We start from the raw sequence: 19914 nt of genomic DNA on the forward strand, positions 1-19914 counted from the left end.
GAGGAAAAAAACAGTAAAGAGGTGTTGCGACTCCTGCTCCACCTCTTTCTTTCTCTCCTTCCTCCGCCTCCCAGCATCGCCGCCCGCTTCCTTTCCTCCGTCCATCCACCCACGCTCCGTCTATGCTACCTCCATTACCTGCGCAAACGCTGCAGCTTCTGCTCCTCTCAAGGTCACCACTCCAAACTGCTCCCAGCTATGTTTTAATAAATCAATGAATATTTATCAGAACGCACGCCTGCATCTTGAATCTAAATGCTCTTGTTTTTTTTCACAATCGCTTTGAGGACGCCGTTCGCCAGCATCATGTCCTCTGGTTAGGTGTTTAGCTTTGTTTGTTACATGAGTTAAATGGAGGTTTTGACACTGCCGCTACCCCTCATCAAACCAAGCCTTCCCCATACATGTAATTTCCAGCTATTCATTAGTGTGTTCTTTTTCAGACACCCCCCCCCCCCACACACACACACACACACACATGTGACTCATCATGCAAGTGTAACAATTACAGCTTTTTTCCTCCAAGGATGACAAAACCCTCAATTTAATTCTCTCTCCTACCTGCACGCTCCTCCAGTTTAAAAGTGGCAGTCAAAGGGGCGTACGGGAGAGGGAGGGGCATCCACCTCCACCTGCATAGCCAGAGATGATGGAGTGTGATCTAGAAAGGAGGAGGTGGTGTCAATTTTAAAAACTGATTACATGAAGTCCTTTGAGGGAGACAAAATATCCAAGGACAATCACCTCCATCATGGCAAAGCAATCAAAATCAGTCACAGTTCAAAAAGTAACACCTTCGCCTGTCAAAAAACAAATAAGAAAACCATCAATACCTTCAAACTAACCACCCTGTAGCTGTTGCGGAAGGTAATGGAGTATCTGAGTACTTGGGTATTTATATTTAGGGGACTTTATTCACACTATATTTATCAATAAATACAACATCATGCAGAATGTGTACTTTGAATTTTGAGATTTAAGTAAATTCCATATCAAATACTTCCCTATTTGTACATGAATAGAGTTTTTTTAGTGAGGCTTTTACCCAGGTACTATTTTATTTGGGTATTTCTACTTCTATTCATGTAAAGGCTGTGCCTTCTTTTTCACCACTGCAATTTTGTACTTCAGACTCTTCAGTATTATTTTATTTATTAAGACGCACACACACACGCGCGCACACACGCACACACACACTTTGTCAAAAACAGAACACACTATCTGACGTTGCCACAATAGTCAGCAGGAGGTCACATCTTAAATTAGAAAATCTCTTCATCACATCGTCTGCTGTAATTAGGACTTGTGGATCCCCCTGAGACACACACATGTGCAAACACACACACACACAAATACACACATACTCTCCAGGAAATCTCATAAATATACACTAAGTGTCACACTGCACGCATACTTGAGCTTCTAGTCAGAGAAACTGTTAATGATGTGGATGTGAGCGCCTGTCTCTGCTCTCTCACTCTCCAGGAGAGTTCCACTGCAGCTTTGAGGAGGAACCCATCTGCATGTTCACCCAGGACAAGAGCGATGATTTTGATTGGACACGGCACAGCGCTGCTACCCGTGACACCAAGTATACACCCAACACCGGTCCGAGTGGTGACCGTAGCGGTTCCAAACAGGGTGAGTAATGCCAGAGCCCTCAAAGCAATCAGTCATTGTATAATCAAGAAATGTTCCTAACCTTTAAATAAGGCGTGTCGAGTTTATGAATTTATCATTCATGCTCTTGATTTCTAAACTGTTTAATCCCTCACTTCTGCCTAGTTTTGTCTGGTGTCTGTCAATCTGTGTGATGCCCCCTTCTGTTGGATGTAAAGACCTGCATTTCTTCACAGATGGATGGAAACGGCACCTGCTAGCTAGCATGCTAACGAGGTGACCTGTCAGCCATGAGTGAGAGGCTTATTTTCAGTGTTTTACACCATCCACTCATGTCGAATGGCCCATGGAGGGATGCATTTGCAGGGATAGGACCAATAATGCATGATAGCCTAATAGCATGTTAGCTCTTGCTAGCACACCATCCAATCTACTAGCACGACCTCTCTGAATTGTTTTGACGTTGACGGAGCATATTCCATTCCACCATAAAGACAGCAAAGTGGTGCCGAGGAATAATTCCTGCGGCATCAATACAAGAAATTGCTTTTCAGTGGTTCATCTTGCCCTATGCATTCATCACCGAGGGCACCTTTAAGACCATTTTACTGCTGATACCCCTGATTGATTAATTCACCCCTTAGGTGACTGTTTGAGCTGCCGGAATAAGGAAGCCACAGGTCAGAGTCCTTCCTTAATATGCGCCTGTTACCTGTTTCTATCAAGATATGCTGGGACACGGGACGCTTCCCATGACACCAATACTCACAACCTCTCCCAGTTTTGTATCATTTCATTTGGAAAATAGATGGAAACTTCAACAGAAAGTGACCAAAGTACATTTCTCCGCTACAGTGCGGCAGCAGATTAAAAAAAAAAAAAAAAAAAAAAGTATTTGTGCCAGCTGTCATTATGGCTGTGCAAACACTGCACCTGCTCATTGGATTGGAAATAAAAAGGTTGGATGCATTCATTTAAATGGACACCACTTGGTTATTTTTCATGTAATCCATGCATAAATACATAAATTCTCACAGTGCGCAGGAACACAGTGTGACTATGTTATTGCTTAATTGCACAGGAAAGCATAGAACCAGCAGCATTTCAATATGATTATGTTTTATATGCCAACATTACTCTGAAAGTGTCACTTTTTTTTTAACAAGTTTAAAATTATTCAACTTCTCCAAACTGCATAATAGATGATTTCAGCTGTGCTCATTGTGTCACCAATTGCTTGATGCAGCACAATCAAACAAAAAAGCAGCCTGGATGATTTATTGTCAAGAAGATCTTGTAACTGCTGTTTCCATGGGTACCTAACCAGAATATTTAGCATTCAGTATGTTTGTTACATGTGCGAGTATTCAATATTCAAGAGCATGATGAATAAAGAATTAACAAAATTGGATTTGTAGGAATCCATTAGAGGATTCCGTATGATGGAAGTTATCCTTGCTGGAATATAAGTGCCTATTATAGTGCTGTAGCACCGGCAGCAGCTGAAGCAGTAAATAATGCATTGGTTTTAATCACCTAATGGTTTCAAAATGTCCAGCATTTCATTACCAGTCCTGTTCCTCTTTGCGTATAATTATCTGATATGAGATTCAACAGAGGGAGATATTCCATTAGATTTTGGCTGGAGGGGCGTGGAGCTGCTCGCTACTCACCTTCCCTGAGCCTGCAGCCAAGCAGACATCGGCTGAGACTCAGCGACGTCACCGCTGGTGTCCATGACTGTCTGACTGTAAATGCAGCCTATTGCTATCATCTTGATTTGCCCCTGGATGTCGCTATTAGTGAGAGAAGAACTGTCCTTCACAGAAAGCCCTGCTCTCTCTGTCTGCTGTGGAGGGTTTCATTTCCATCATCCTATCACCCACTTGCTGAAAAGGCAACTGAGCATGACCGAGGATGCTTCGTTTTCACTGCGTTTACAACGACAAATCATTTGTCAGTGTATCAGCAGACAGTCAGGGAGTAGTTGTGGGATTGTGCCTGACAAAAACTCTATTATTTGTCTTATTTTTCTTCTCGGTGCAGTTTCCCAGTGAGGCGGAACGACTTTGTCTTGTGTCCTGAAGACACAAGACTTCACCAGATAATACACAGGATACTCTACAACACACAGTATTGATTTGATGGATGACAGATGAGGCCTCTTGGAGCACTGGTCGTCATTTCTTTTTATGAAAAACACTGTCCTGACTCAGTAAATGTGACAGTGGTGGAAGAGCAGTTAGACAATTAAACAGATTTTAAACAAACCTCTTGTACAGCCAAAGGCAAATGGGAAAAAAAAAGCAAAAAGATTTCCCTGAAACCGTCAGTTTAATTTACCATTAATCCACTTTACATGAGAGCGCAGGGTTTTAATTCAGGGTTCAATCAGCCTCTTTTGCAGCTAAATACAGTTGTTTAAAAAATCTGGCGGTTCGTCGTGTTTCATGCCACCTTTGAACCTTGTTGTAATCATGTCGACTTGATCTCAGCGATTAACTTGCTGAGTACAATTTAAATAAGATGTGCAAAAATTACCCAAGTTGTTATAAACCAGAATACATAGAAAAGAGTAGCATCGTATTGTAAACATCTGTTTCCTACTGACATGAATGGATCTTCCGGATTTCATAGCGCCAAAGAATTTCATCAAAATTCACCGATGACATGTCTAGAAATACCACTAATAGCTGCAGTGCTGCTGCACTATTAGCCTGGTGACACCATCGATATCTTGCAAGCTCAAAAGTTGAGGCCATCACGTGACGAATCCAGTCAGAAAAACAGCAGAAATGTATTTTCCATCGCAAAACCCTGCAGCTGCGGTGTATTTCTGCAGTCGCTGCGCTTGTGAGACTGTAAGAAGTTTATTCTACACACTTTACCACTTGTTGCTTTGGGAGACGTCATTTTTGCCATGACTGTGGTTTGCCTGTTGGGTAATCAACTCCGAGAACCAATCAGGGGCTGCGTTGCTGCTGGGCGTTAGAATGGCCGTCGTAATGCAGTCCTGATCAGTGCCATCACTTTCTCTTAGTGCCCCTCCATCGGAGGAGATCCAGACGTAGCCGCAGAGTTCAGATTTGAGCTGGTCGTACCGCTCACTCGATCCTCGTCATACCACTGATCTCTCCACCAAACTGAATTAAAATCCATTCATGACTTTTTGTTGATATCCTGCTTACAAACACACACAACAGTGATCATACATGCTCTTTTACTGGAGCTCACGAGACATGCAGGATCTAAATCGTGAATGATCCTTTCAGATGAAGAGGATTTGACCTTCTGGATCTTACTTTCAGTAGCCTCCTGTTTATGTTCTGTACTTAACGTGTGTTTCTATGTGTCCCTGTGTTTTAAGGTTTCTACATGTACATTGAAACCTCCCGACCACGGAAAGAAGGGGACCAGGCTCGGCTTGTAAGTCCATTTTTCAACGTAGCACCGAAAAACCCTTACGGTATAACCAACCCGCCGGCCTACTGCTTCGGCTTCTTCTACCACATGTATGGAAAACACATAGGTAAGATGCAGCCCTCACACTTGTCATTTTCCCTAGTTTATGGAGCAAATCTACCTGTTGCACTGGAAATCCTCTGCGATATAGCCACCAGGGAACACTCAGTCAAATAAAACTTCTATCCTGCGTTTTTTTTGTTTGTTTTTGTTTTGTTTGGTTTTTTTTTTTGGTAGCTTTAAAAGAAAAAGCAACTTCAAGTTGAAGTCAAATTTTTCTGGAAATGATCCGCTAATTGAAGGGCACACCCACAGTCAATGATGAGACACCCTAATACGTTTTACTTACAAAATAAAGTCCATAATCAAACCTCGGAAAGACATCCAAGTGGCTCAGAGGCTTAAATTGAGAGATGATAGTCTCACAATTGCTGTCCTCTACCTCTGCTTCTGACAGGGTTTTTTTTTTTTCCCTTTTGTTGTTGTGAAAAAGTAGTTGTTTGTGAAACAGGAAACACAGTAGTCACCTTGAGAAAAGAAAGAGAAAAAAAGAGAGAAATGGCTGAATGTTTTCCTGTAGGCGATGGCATTCTAGTCGTTTTCAATGTTTGTCCCTGAGGTGGATGCGAAGGGGAGTTTTTTTGTGGGGGGTGGTTTTGGGCTTTCTTGCTGAAATTTTAAAAGTCAGCGTGGCTGTCAGATGTTTCTAGCAAAAGATATCTCGTTTTTGCAACACACCCCATCAAAGGTGTGTACACAAGTCTTGGGCATTAGTTCTTACATTCCTCTCTCAATGTAGATAACAACCTCAGACCATTTGAAGATGGCAGAACCATCAAGGGAGCACTCTGTAGCTTTTGTACAACTCTTAGGCTTCCTTCACCGGGGACCCAATCAGCCAACCACAAGCACTCTGGCTCTGAGTGCATGCTGTTTGGATGATAGTTGTGTGTGTGTGTGTGTGTGTGTGTGTGTGTGTGTGTGTGTGTGTGTGTGTGTGTGTGTGTGAGAGTGTGTGTGTGCGCGCGCGTGCGTGCACCATTGGGAGCGGTGAGATTGAATCTGTAGCACCAAAAAAAAACAAAACAGCAGGCTTATGCAGTGTTGAAGCCTCTCAGGGTGATTTCACTGTCTCAGCTTTTACTCCATAACATTGGCGACTGGAGAAGTTAATAAGGCAGGTTTTGGGCGCCGCTGGGCGGAGTTACCACGTCACTTTGCTGTTTTAAGCAGTATAAGAGTCAAAGTACAGAAACTCCTGGTCAAATGTTACTCTACCACAAGCCACAGTTACTCGGTCAAACTCTTACTTGAGTTGAGGCGCTGGAGCGCTTGCTTTTAAAAAACACTTGCTAATACCTCAGAATTTTCACGAGCAAATATCGGGTACATTCATGCAAATGGAACAGTGGATGTGACAAATTACTGCAATTTTAAAAGAAGGAATGAAGGGGGATAAAAGTCAGGAAAGAAACGAATACTCATGTTAAGTACCAATACTAGAAAAATAGTAGAAAGATACTCAAGTACACAACTTTAGAAATTTACTGAGTAGCGGATATTCAATATGTTTTTGGTTAATATCTGTTGGGGCATGTGAGCCAGTTGCATCACATGAAAACAAATTCCTAACTTTTATTTAAAAAGCACGTCCGTTCGCTCATTAACTACAGAGCAACTGCAAACCCCGGGCAAGCGGCCTGTCCATCTCAGGGCCGACACAGAGACGCGCAACCATTCACACTTAAATACGGCCAATTCAGAGTTTTCACTCTACCAAACCTGCATGTTTTGGTCTGTGGGTGGAAGCCAGATAATGTCGCATCAGTTTGAATAATGAATCCTGTACGCTCATGGACATCCATGTCATCAAAAGTGAAAAAAAATGTTTATTTAGCTTTACATAGACCCCCAAATTATGTTACTCAGTCTCTCAGTACCTCTCAAGTGTCAACAAAGTAGTCGCCGACCCCTAAATCACCCCTTATTTCACATTCTGGGATTAGTAGTCCAGTTAAAACTTAAGGAGTCTTGCCCCTTTTTTAGTAAGTACATTTAATTTGTTTATCATCTCAGATATATTTGACCCCGGACCGCTTAAACTCTTCCAGTGACCTTATTCAGTTTACACCTCAGATGCTGCTGTGAATGCGTTCTATGGATAATTACACATCCTTTTTGTTGTTGTTGTTGATGCATGACAACTCATGAGTTAATATCTTAAAAATGATTTGTACAGTTGCTGTACGTACAACCAGGGTGACCTGACCTGAGCGCCAAAATCACGACAAGATCCAATAAGCCAGCCAGGCCACCGTTCAGCTGGCCTCAGTGGAAGAGCCCAGGTGGAGGGGGGAGAGGGAGGGGGTTGGACCAAACATCTGGAGAGGTGGAGGAGAGGGAGGTGAAGAGGATAGAAGTGTTGGAGGGCAACTCAGCGGGGAGATGAGAGCTCCTCCGGCTCCCTGCCGAGGTTGAGTAGGCCATGACATTTCCAATTTGCTCAAATTGATCGCCAGCCAGACCCTCTCTTCCCTGACCTCCCTGTCTGTGGTGGAGCCCATGCCCAGACTGTGGCGTGTTATGATGAATGGACTAAATGTCAAGGACGTGAAACCCAGCTCAGATCTTCTGTGGCCACGCTCCATTTAGTATTCTGCCTTTCCGGCCATGAGAGAGCCCTGAGCTCTGGAATGATGATTCCTGATGCGCCCATAAGTGAACTCTTCTAAAGAATGGTCCAAATAATGTAGTCCTATACTGTATACTGTATTTGTCCTGCCCTATTTTGAGCTGAGAGTCACAAATGCAGCTTGAAACGTCTTTGCCGTGTTGCTCTTCGGGACTGTTGCTGTCGATGTGAGTCAACTTGTGGCACGGCAGCGCTGAGGGCCAGAATCAGTCGATTCTCACTTGATCGGGAGTCTCGCCCACACGCTGCTGCGAACAGTGGCAGGAGCTCAAAGAAACTCCTCCGTAGTTTGCTACTGGGGGATACCTGAGACAAGGTCATGCTTAATTATTGAAGCACACATCAAAGTTTGCCTTTGGAGCCCGTGTCGTATTTGTTTATTGGATTAAGTCTCCTGCAAAGCACACCAAGCAAGTCTGTTTTAAGCCTGACCTTCTGAGAAGCAATAGTCATCCTTCCCTTAGCGAGGATGGCTCAGCTAACCTCCCCCCACCCCCACCTTCTCTCACACTATTCTCGACTGCACTCTCGTCAGGTCTTTCTAAATTCGTGCCACAGGTAGTCCCTCTCTAAAAACACCCTCCTATGAACGTACAGCATAGCCCAGGGTGTGATGACACTGACATAATCGCCTACAACGCAACCAGTTCAAAGAAAACAGAGGCAGGCCAGCTCAGCAAGAATCCTCCTACATCGTAAACACTTCAACAGGAGATGAAACCGCAGGTCATGTTCTGCACAAGAGCTCATCTCTCACTAGGGAGATTGTGCTGTCATTGGGGAAAGTGCACACTGTGCTGATGAGAGAATATGAACAGGGCCATACAATATAACTTTCTCTCGTTTCTCCAAGGCGGCTGCAGAGTAATGAGGCACCTCGCTGAGGCAAAGATGCATCAATACAAAGGGTGCAATAGCCAGTCATATCAACGCCAAGGTTCTGCTCTCCATACTTGCAGAATTTTATTTGATTTCCAAGCAGCGGTGAGCCGGGGGAATGTTTCTCTTTGGTGTTAACCTGATTTGGGTCTTTGGATGCTGCTTCTGTTGGCCCACTGCTGAAAGATACTGCTTCTGCATAGGGAAGAAGAAAAAAAAAAAAAGAACAGCTAACCCAATCAGTGTGTTTGGAGAGGAGGGTAAAGTAGTTGCACTCGGTGTCATCATCTGACAGTTTTATATCAAAGCCCAGGGCCAGACAAGAGGTCTCACTGAGGGGAGTCTTCAATTCAGACCTGGTTTATAGTCTCTTCTGTTTCAATGAGAACCAGTATTTCCCTCTTATTTCAGGAGTTCAGGCCTCCAGAGAAACTTCTGCCTACGCTGCTGCTGCCTAACTTTTTCATTTAGTTGCACCCGCACATAATTCAGGTGAACATATATGCATTGTAATGCATAATGTTGACCATTTTATCTTATCTGAGCAGCAGAAATTGGAAAAGTTGCTCCTTGTAAAAGGAATATATTTTGGCCTTTTTCTCTATGGTAGACTCCGGCTGTGGTTCAGAGTCAGATGAGGCCATCGCCGCCCAAATATGTCCGGTCAGAATGAGGTATTTTACCGGTGATAGGCGAGACAGGTGGAGGGAAGGTTACCTCAGCCAGCAGTGAGGACTGGGTTTAGGCCTTTCAGAGCCAGATACAGGTGTAATGAGTGTGCCTCCAGATATAAACAAGTCTAGCTTAAGCCAGAGTGCTTGTGGCAGTCACAGCAGGAGTCCATCCTAGAGAATCTGCAAGATGAGAAGGCACAAAGACTAGAGGGGTAGGGGTAGAAGTCAAGTTAGCAGCATGCATTAATGAGATATGAGTGTGTACAGAGGGACAGGAGCAGAGAAGAGAGAAGCTTGGAGTCTCATGGGAAATCCCCTGGGATTTAAGACCAAACTTATGATGGAAATCACACCGAAAGTGAAAATACACCCTGACTTGCATACTCTCTGTGCTTCCTGCACTGGACGTACCATTCCAGTGCCTCGATCCCCACTGGCACACAGCACTGTTGGCTCTGTATGATTTTTCATGCTCCAGCTTCAACCACCAGGAACACTTGACTCTCTCAAGCTGTTTTCCTTTAAATTCATCCAAACTGAACCCATCTACTTAGTTTAAGTTCTTGTGATGTAACAGCTTAGCGCCAACCAAAGCTAATTATTCTTGTATTCTTGAATTCTTTTGGTCCACACGATTAGAGACAAAAACAATTTAAAACCCATCAAAAGTCCATTTCAGACAGTCGAATGCATGTGAAGGCATTTTACCAGTAAAAGAAAAGAGAAAGATTGACTTTTTAAGGACCTGCGGCCACCTAGAAAGGACATCATAGCATTTTTCTTGATGTAAAAACAAACAACCGCTCTTTCCATTTTGACTCTCTGACTAGTAGATTACAAAGTTGTGGCGTCATGGTGCAGTTTCATGAATACACACATGCCTTATTTCTTTTCCTTTTTTTCTCTCTTTTTTTTCAAGCTGCATTCAGCTGAGAAGAATATCAGGCGTTAGAGACGACATCACTCACACACACACACACACACACACACACACACACACACACTGAGATGGGCTCACTAAATGTCACGGTTGCTAGTGTGACCAAGGAAAATATTTAGTCAAACATGTTTGGTCGAACAACTCAGGAGCCATGGAGTTCCACACAGTATGAATTCAGCTGAAACTGAGACCTTGTCGCATTTCTTTTAGATGTAAAATCTGGTTTCCGGTAGTTTTTTTCCGGTGCAGCTGAGGAAGAAATGCAGGTGAACTGAGAGGAAGGTGACGTGTACAGAAATAGTTAACTAATGTAAATTAGGAAGACATGTCCTCCACTGGGGGATTATTTACGCTCACCAAACATTCTCATCACATTTTACCCATTAGTGATAATTAATGTGGAATATTATGAGCCTCAACTTAATAAATGTATAAATTCACAAGACCTGAGTTAACCTTTGTTACTTCTTGGCTCTGCCTCAAATGCAGAGAGAATACATGAATTTGAAATGCAGACGCTGGGTGGTTATTAAGCCTAAAATGTTTTTAAGTTGTGGATCCAATTCCACCAAGATTTCAAACTGGTATCGGGTGGTGGAGTGTTATTTTATTTTACATCATGTGTTAGGTTGTGCTGTTATCACGAGCTGAAATAGGTGGATAAATTACATTAGTTAGAAAATAAAAGAGAGAGGAGGATGGCGAGGGAAAAGAAAGCAGGTCAGCCTATTGTTTTTTTTACTGCAGGGAGCAACACTAATATAGCGCTCAGCAATAGTGAGCTGACGGACTAAAGGGTGATGACTGGTAAAAACACCTATAATCTGTATTTTTACACTGATAATGTATAGGATTGTCGAAATGAACCCTCAAGAGAAGCACTCGGCTCTGCAGGCTTTGTTCATTGATTAGTTGTCCAGCTGCAACTTTAATTCACACTCTCTGCTCTAATAACAGCATATTTAGCCAAAGCAGGAAGCTACTTGCAGACTAAAAGTCGTCGTCGTCTTCCGCTTATTCCTTAGTAAGGGAAAGTAAGGGTCGCGGGGGGGCTGGAGCCTATCCCAGCATCTACGGGCGAGAGGGGGGGTTCACCCTGGACAGGTCGCCAGTCCATCGCAGGGCCAACAGAGACGAACAACCATCCACACTCACATTCATACCTACGGTCAAATTAGAGTATCAATCAGCCTCGTCCCCTCTTGATGTCTTTGGACTGTGGGAGGAAGCTGGAGTACCAGAGAGAACCCACGCAGGAACAGGAGAACATGGAGACTCCACACAGAAAGATCCCGCGCCCGAGCCAGGACTCGAACCCGGAACCTTCGTGCTGTGAGCCCACAGTGCTGACCACTGCACCACCGTGCAGCCCAGGCTAAAAGTTTAAAAAAACAAAAAACAAACCAGAGTAGGTCTTCAGCTCTAACTAGCTGGCAGACATGGTGACTAGCTGGTGAAATTAATAGAGCGTTTAGCAGCTAAAGAGAAAGATATTTCCCTCATATGATGCCCAGGAGGGCTGAGAACAAATGCAGCCAGAGAATTACAGCAATAATAGCATATAGTACCCTATAAACCTATAGAGCTGTATGGATATTGTGGGCTGTGCAGCTCAATCGCAATATTAATTCAAGAGGACCGGTCTGAACCCCTGGGACTGGCAAAGACTGAGCTCGATGAAGTACATTTTTGCAAGATATGTATGATTGGAATCAAGTTAATGTGTCAGTGTATGCGTGTGTGGTTATGATTTAAACCCCCAGACTTAAAGGAACATGTCCACTCAGGCAGGAAGCTAGAGACCCTTCTCTCCACGTTAGCTCAGCATGATGAATGGTAGTGGATGGGAAGTGCTAGCATACCTCTGAAGTCATCAATACACTTCTCTCCAAACGGTCTTTTCCTGCATTACTATAGCTCGGATCGTGCATAACAATCTCAGTGAAATAACTTCAGCTCACAAAACCTTGGTTGATGACTAGAATAGCCACTACTACTCCTACTACTACTACGATTACTACTAAGAGAGAATCAGGAGGATTACGTGAAGATATGCTAACATGCCCCATCCATTACTGTTCACAGTGCTAAGCTAACTAGCAGGTCTAAGCTCCCTGATACAGCACAGAAGAGAGATAATAAGTCGGTGAATTGCTTTAAGACCAGCTCAAAATGTGGTATGAACATGTTGGCGTCTGTGTGACTTACCCTTCTCCCTGTCACGCAGGGACTCTAAATGCCTTCCTTAAGCAGAAGGGCCAAACAACCTCCGAGGGTCCTGTTTGGTCGCTAAGTGGTAACCAAGGTGAGCGCTGGAAGCAGGCCAAAGTAAGCATCCATCCGACAGCATCCTTCCAGGTGAGTCCAAAAACCTTAATCTATTCAATACGCAGCACCATTCCCCTTGTTGCCCTCTATTTTCTTCTCTGTTTGTGTTGATACGGTGAAGTATTAGTTCCCTTAGGGGGCTGCATATTGATACACCATTTCACAAAGCTTGATAAGAAAACAGAAAGCAGAACGTGGACTTAAATCCGTAGTTGTTGTATGCAATTGAGAGCAATATCACTCATGCTTTGCACACAGGAAAGCCAATCTTGGTGAGTAACTATTACTGAACTGCAATATTCTCCATCATTTTTATGGCTACAGTTATGGAAAGTAATTATAGTTTCAGCGGTACATCTGTGTCTTTTGTGTTGTTCCTTTTACTCGATAACTGCAAGCATCCCTAGTTTTTAATTTTTTTGGAAACTGACATAAACATTTGCTATCTGGTGCTATTTTCATAAGGAGCGACTCAGAACAATAATGCCATATTTGTACTTTTCTGTATTATTTTGCAGCAGTTATGATCCTGTGGTCTATCAATGACGAGTACGTGTTGATACAAACTGGGTTTTTCTTCTTCTTTTTAGGTGGTACTCGAAGGTATCCGGGGACCAGGCATCGAGGGAGACATTGCCATTGATGATGTCACGCTGGAGGAAGGAGAGTGTCGAGACCCTCCGCCCAGTCAGTACCGACACATTTATGCCCCTCTTCTGTCTCTGTAATCTGACCGACCTCCGTGTTAGCTCTCCCTCACCGGACAAGGTCGAGATTTACAAGAGGGGATCTAATCTTAGACAGTTGCCAGCACTGAACGACTGTCTCGTGGGGGGGTGAGAGTTACCATAGCAACAGTGTTGTAATCACATGAATGATAGCCACGGCGGCTGAGTGGAGTGCTGTAATTGCATTGTAGGAACAAATCAAAGGTAAAAACAGAAGCAGGACACAGAAAATGGCCTTAAATTGACAAGGTAACATTGGCAGGCAGAAACAACGCCACTCCTTTGATTTGATTCCTGTTATTTATGGTTGGAGGAACATTCTTTATGGAAGCATCTCAAACTTCCGGTGACCGTCTGTGGAAAAATCAGAAAAGTCTTACTTTCATCTCTGATTCCACTGCTGGAAAATAACCAGACATCTGAATGAGAATCAGCGATCTTAGTCTGCGTGACATATTCTTTTTATTACTGCAGGATTATTACTTTACTTATTTTTCATTTGGATCCATTATGATTCAAAGTGACAGCATTAATTCGCTCTGAGTTATAGCAGTGGTCGCCCAGGCTGAGGACAGAGTAATGTTATGAATTATGCAATTCAATCTCATATGATGAATCTTACATGACTTTGTGATGTAAGAGGGGAAAAATTGAGAAATATCTCATGAGGACTGATCAGAGGTGACTTGTGACTGAAGGAACATCTCAAGAAGAATCGTTTTTAGTTGTCCTGAAGGGAATAGATGGGGGAAAAAAGAAAAACACGCTCGCTTTCCTTACGAGAGTTACATGAAAAGATTGATAGCACTTTCTCTTACGTCTATAAAAATATGAAACTGGAGCCGGAGCACAATTATTTTAGCTTAGCATGAGGATCTACAGGTTCACTCAGGGAGCGCAGACCCCCTCCAAGGTACAGTAATACTTCTTGAGATAATATTGAAAATACCAAGAAACAAATATCACAACAATTTGAATACCTCCGAATGAAATGAGTGATACAAATACTTGTTTGTCAAGATAGTAGAAATACAGCACAGTAAGAGGGGGGAAAAAAAGACCCCTTTATCTTATCATGTCCCTTCAAAAATTCTGGTGATATTTAACATAGCAGTCACTGGAGCAGGTCAAAGTTCATGGAACAGAATTTGTCTGTTTTTGGGGAAAAAGATACAATCTGTAAAAAGGAATTCGTCTCCGTCGTGGCCAAAAAAACCCGATACAATGATAGTTAAACTTGTGTTCGACAGAGTTAAGGAGCTAGTATTCGACCTGGGATTCAGAGCCTTGCTGCGTATGTGCCAGTGTTTGCTAGCTGGCTAATTTCTCAACTGAAGTCCTTTAGCGAGGTTCCAAAGCCAATTAAAGTTCTAAAATTTACAACAGAAAGACATGACCTTGGTAACGGCGCGAATCAAAATTGGTATAATTTTTTAAAATCAAAAACAGCATGGTAGTATTGCTAACAGACAATGCATCGTACTGTGAAAGCGGACGCTTCAGGGCATAACAACACGACACAAACATGTGCTTCAGTGCTAATAACATACCTACATGTAGCTAAAAAGATACAAAACAATTATTATTAGGTGTTCAAAAGCTAAATGGTGCAGTTTTGCCTCCTTTTTTCCCCCTGAAACGTTCTCATTCAGTGTGTTTTAGCTACATGTCAGCAAATTACTGTTGCTAGCTTAATAGCACACGCAAAAAGTCACTACGCTACTGAATATCTTTCTGAGGATGAAGTACAGTATGAATCTGATATCTGGATATTTGTAATGGACAGTAGAAGCAGTCCACAAGGTGACCTTAGCTAGCTTCTGTCCCCACTTAGCTAGCTTCTGTCCCCACTTACGTAGCTAGCTTCTGTCCCCACTTACGTAGCTAGCTTCTGTCCCCACTTAGCTAGCTTCTGTCCCCACTTACGTAGCTAGCTTCTGTCCCCACTTAGCTAGCTTCTCTCCCCACTTAGCTAGCTTCTGTCCCCACTGTTAATGAAAAGCTAATCTAATAATCCCTTGAATTGAGGTTTGATTATATGACTTTCATCTAACTTTCGGGCGAGAAATGCGAACCAGCTCTCTGTACGTTGTGTCAGGAGTGTGTCTGACGATAGCTCTGATTGTTTCTGTGTCTCATCGTAGATCTCAGTGCCATGGCCGTGTCCACATCTTCCCATATATGGCTGCTATGCGTCACCTTGGTAATGACTCTACTGGAAGGTCAGAGGTGACCCTTCTCTGTCTCATCTCAGAGGCAAACATTCAGACCCACCGTCTGTGAGCTATACCCTCGGCATCCAATCACCAAAGATTCATGCATCCTGGAAGCAGCAAGGGTCCCCTGACGGACTGCGGAAGGATGGAAACTAATGAAGGAAAGGGAAGAAAAAAAAAATCGGGATTTGAAAAGTTACATAAAAAGTAATAAAGAAGATGCGCTACTTTTTTTTAAAGAGACCTCTTTTACAGAACTCCTCGATGCGGGACTCGGATCATCTTCGCGAGCGCAAAGATGGGCCAGTTTTGGCTTCACACGCATCGATGGGAGGACAGTTTGTAAAGCACAAAAAAAAAAAAAAACAATTTTATGAAGTTACGAAAACATCTTTGGGAGGCGGCGGAATACTGACACTGCTGGCTTTTTGAAGAGGAAATACCATTTTTCCTGCTCACATGAAAATCAGACCTTTCTCTGTGTATCTTCATTTTCTTGCACCAGATGCCAATCACAGACACTTGTTTTTCACTCAAGCCCCAGCCTCGTGTCACACCTCAGCAATTCTTTATCTGCTTGGTGCTGTACTGTAGAAAATCAAGACCTCTGGCAACTTTTAGTTCTGTCTGCTTACTCCCCTGTAGCTGCCTATGTATCTTTTTACACTGTGCTCACGAGTCCAAGTGGCCAACCCATGGTATGGTGGCAGAGTAATAAACGTAGAAGGTGTAGAGAGCCGGCCTGGCGGGCAAAGTCCGTGAGGGGACGAGATTCTAAATGGAGGGATGAGAGAGGAGGAACAGGCAGGATGCATGCGATGAGTGAGGCTTGCCACACAGATTCAGTCAGCGGTCCCCCCCTGAGAAAAAGAAGCCACTTTACTTTCTGCCATGAAACAAAGTGCCTTCAGATTACAAACCGAATCGTGAGCCTGGGTGTTAATCAACATCGAACACGTCTCTGTTCATGTTTCCTCTGATGGGCTATTTTCTACATGTTTCTTTTGCCCCACAAGTGCTGACGGGAGGGCATGTTTGTTGTTCTACGCCTGGATCGGATAGTTGGATAGTTGCCTGTTTGTGTGTGTGTGTGTGTGTGTGAGAGAGAGAGAGAGAGAGAGAGAGAGTGTGTGTGCGCGCGCGCGTGTGTGTGTGTGTGTGTGCGCGCGCGTGTGTGCATGTGCCGAAGCCTACACACAGTTCAATGTGAGGGCAGCCAACCAGTCAGAGCTGGCAGACCCTGAGCACAGGTTTGGGAACAAATGGGAAAAAAAAAAAGCAGCAGGAACAGTGAAAGTGAGGCTCTGGATCTATCTCTCTTTTTTTTTTTCCTTCTTTTTTTTTTCTTTTTTTGCAAAAAGACATTTTAAGATCATACAGGAGGATAAAGACACTTCGTCGAATGAATACCCCTCTCTCTCTCTCCCATAATTCTTCCCTGCGGGCGAGCATTTTTAACAAAAGAAAAGAACAACTGCTGAATAAAACATTGCGTTGTACAGGGAGGAGAGGGGAGAGTAACTTTGGGACTGTTCGTCAGGGTGATCTGCCTCACCCTTATCCTCCACCATTTATATGGAACAATATGAGAATAAAAGATAATAATGTCCATAATAGTCATGATATTTTATTACTCTAGCGAGAATGTTTCTCCGCTTTTACACAAACTGTGAAGATTGACTGTGGAAGATCTACCTGAGACCATAACCTTAACCAGCGGGGTTTTTAAAAAAACGTATTGTAAAAATGAGAAAACAAGAAAATGAAAAATTCCGTTCATTGTTGGTTATGACAAATGTTTTGAGGACTTGTGTCTTGTTTCTTATTTTTTCTGTTGAAGATGACTTAACTTCCTTTCTCTTCTTGTTGTCTCCCTTGCATCGCTGAAGTATCAAAGCTGATGGAAGCATTAAGAAGTAAACCAATTTGGTAACTGTATAACTTGTAAATGTTAAAGAAGCTCTATTCAAAAGGTTTATGATAAATGTTTTATGTTGGAGTACAGGAAGCACAACATACGGTTTTAAAGGTCTCAACATATAAAATCCATTTTATATTCCTCTGCACATACATGACCTACTCATGCAAATTCAGGCACACGTTTAACAAGTTGATCATTTTCTACCTGATACATTCACGTTACAGCGCAACCAGAACATGAAAGTCAATCTTGAACTATTTAAAATGCGGATTAGATTTTTTGTTCTTTTTTTTCGGGGGGGGGGGGTGTTGTTGTTGTTGTTGTTGTGGTATGTTGCCTCTTCAGTGGATGCCTGGGTTTGTCCGAGTGGGTCATGTTACATGTGTGCGCATAGAGCTGTGTACAATAGGTGTGATAAGAAACTGATACATGAAAAGATGATAAATATGCCAAGCAAAACAGAGCAGAATGACCAGCATTTCAGGGCACCATGACAGTCGTATCACAGCGGTAGAACACCGGTATTATCTGCTAAATGTCCATTCCATTTTAAGAGCATTTTTATTTCCATAAGGCCCAGATCACCATGAATGTATGCAGTACTGAGGGGAGATGTTTTCTAAGAGTTTGATGTAATGTTTTACTGAAACATAAAGGTTTTGTGTGCTCTTGTCGGCGAGAGGCTTCCGGAAGGTTGTTCTTGGTTGCATCCAAGGTGAGTCCAGAAAAGTCCGCAAGAATATTTGGTGGAACTCCACCGGTATGTGAAAAGTGCCAAAGTGCCCCTCACTGTTGCGAGTGTAATAGACGGAGGAGATTTGGAGTACTGTTCCTTTCGCAGCTCCAGCACACAATAGAAAATCAGCATATTTTAGTAGCCTGACTTCATGGAGGAACACAAATAAGTACCTTTATTTAGATCATTCCTGTCAGAGGCTGTAAATTTTCCATTTGCTTTTGAGGGGAGGTCTAGAAAAGAAGGTGGAAATATCCGAACAGTTGATATGAAGCTAACGCGTTAGCTTAGCGTAAAGACTGCGCAGTGGGAAGCTGCTAGCTAAACTCTGTCTAAAGAGATAATAGTACCATTTAAAACACCTCATAAATTCAGATTATGTTATACATCTCTTCTTTAATCTGTAAATAAACCAAAAAAGTGTTGTTGTTTTTTTTAATATGGACATTTATCTATCAGTGAAGACTTAAGGTCGTCATCATGCTAGCCCAAAACTAGTCTAGCTCACTTCCACTTAACACTGCAACAATAATGATTTAATATTGTTTAGATGCATGTAATAACTAAATATTGTTTCAATAAATGCGTAACTTGATCTTTTGTAAGTCGTTGGCTTATAGAGATGCTGATAAGTGAAATGTGTTAGCTTGGACAGAGTCAGGCTAGCGAGTTCCCCTGCTCTAATCTGAGTTTAGCTAAACTAACCAGTGGCTGGATGTAGCAATGTAGCACCTGGGACAGATATGACAGATCTTCCCATCTAACTCTTTCCAACGGTGTGATGAAATGTTAAACTATTGCTGATAAGTTTAAAAGTTCCCTCTCTTGACTGTCAATTCTCTGCACACTGCCTTTTTTTTTTTTTTTTTTAAACTCGTATCCATGTTAGTCTTCTAGAAGCAGACCTAGTTTAAGCGCAGGTCTATTTTTAGTATTAATACTTTAATTCCTTACCGCAACACTTCCTTTTGACTGAAGAATATATTGTCTTAAAGTTCCCAGAGTTCCACCACTGGAAAACAACGGCAAAATGAGTCATTGTTTGTTTCCGTGGTATTACAGCCCTCGCATAGCCTTGATTTCTATTTCTGTCGAAGTCACACACCTTAAAGTCTGCCCTTTGTGTGTTAAGGGGATATGAGTCTTGTGAGTAGCTTACACACTCAGCCCTCTTCTAGTTCCTGATAAAAGTCCTCTAAGCTACTTCAAAGTAAAAATGTAGGGGATTAACAACTTCTGAATATGTAAACACTCCGTGACAGTTTTCTTTCTGTTTATTGACTTTTGTTGATGAGAGGCATCTGTAGTTGTGGAAGTTCATAAACTAACAAGGAAAAATGAGATATTTCAAGCGTCTGATGTTGGCTTACTTTTGAGGCGGGAGCTGAACGTTTCTACGTGTGCCAAATGTTTTTTTGTTACATCTCCAGGCGTGGTGTGCGGTGGTGCGCCTGGGCCCAAGGCATTTCATGAGTGGTGTTATTTAAAAAAAAAACAAAAAAAACCTTTAAGACAATGTCAAACTTTTCCTTTTAAATTTTTCAAACTGGGATATTGGAGCTTACAGTCTCAACTAACGCGGAACATTATGAATAAGGTGTTGTAGTTGGTTGTATTGCATTGCATTACATGGCACTGGTCACATTGTAAAGTGGAAATTGCTTTTCCTGTTGTAACACAGCAGAAAACAAATGACACAAGTCGATTTTTATTGCATG

At 42.7% G+C, this 19914-nt stretch overlaps 1 protein-coding gene across 1 annotated transcript in view; it reads left to right on the forward strand.

Annotated features, from left to right (window-relative positions):
- The window catches only part of LOC147243181 (MAM domain-containing glycosylphosphatidylinositol anchor protein 2), a 135286-nt gene extending 117526 nt beyond the window's left edge, over window positions 1-17760 (forward strand). Inside the window, exons 14-18 of the mRNA XM_086189142.1 lie at window positions 1486-1641; window positions 4988-5149; window positions 12495-12625; window positions 13186-13282; window positions 15468-17760. Of these exons, the coding sequence (XP_086045268.1) occupies window positions 1486-1641; window positions 4988-5149; window positions 12495-12625; window positions 13186-13282; window positions 15468-15556 (635 nt within the window). The 3' untranslated portion in view covers window positions 15557-17760. The remainder of the gene's footprint in view (window positions 1-1485; window positions 1642-4987; window positions 5150-12494; window positions 12626-13185; window positions 13283-15467) is intronic.
- Window positions 17761-19914: the final 2154 nt, after the last annotated feature.

This window comes from Aulostomus chinensis, chromosome 20, assembly GCF_037954235.1.
Source record: "Aulostomus chinensis isolate RoL2024-O1b breed Wild chromosome 20, RoL_Achi_v1.0, whole genome shotgun sequence".
Taxonomy (NCBI): domain Eukaryota; kingdom Metazoa; phylum Chordata; class Actinopteri; order Syngnathiformes; family Aulostomidae; genus Aulostomus; species Aulostomus chinensis.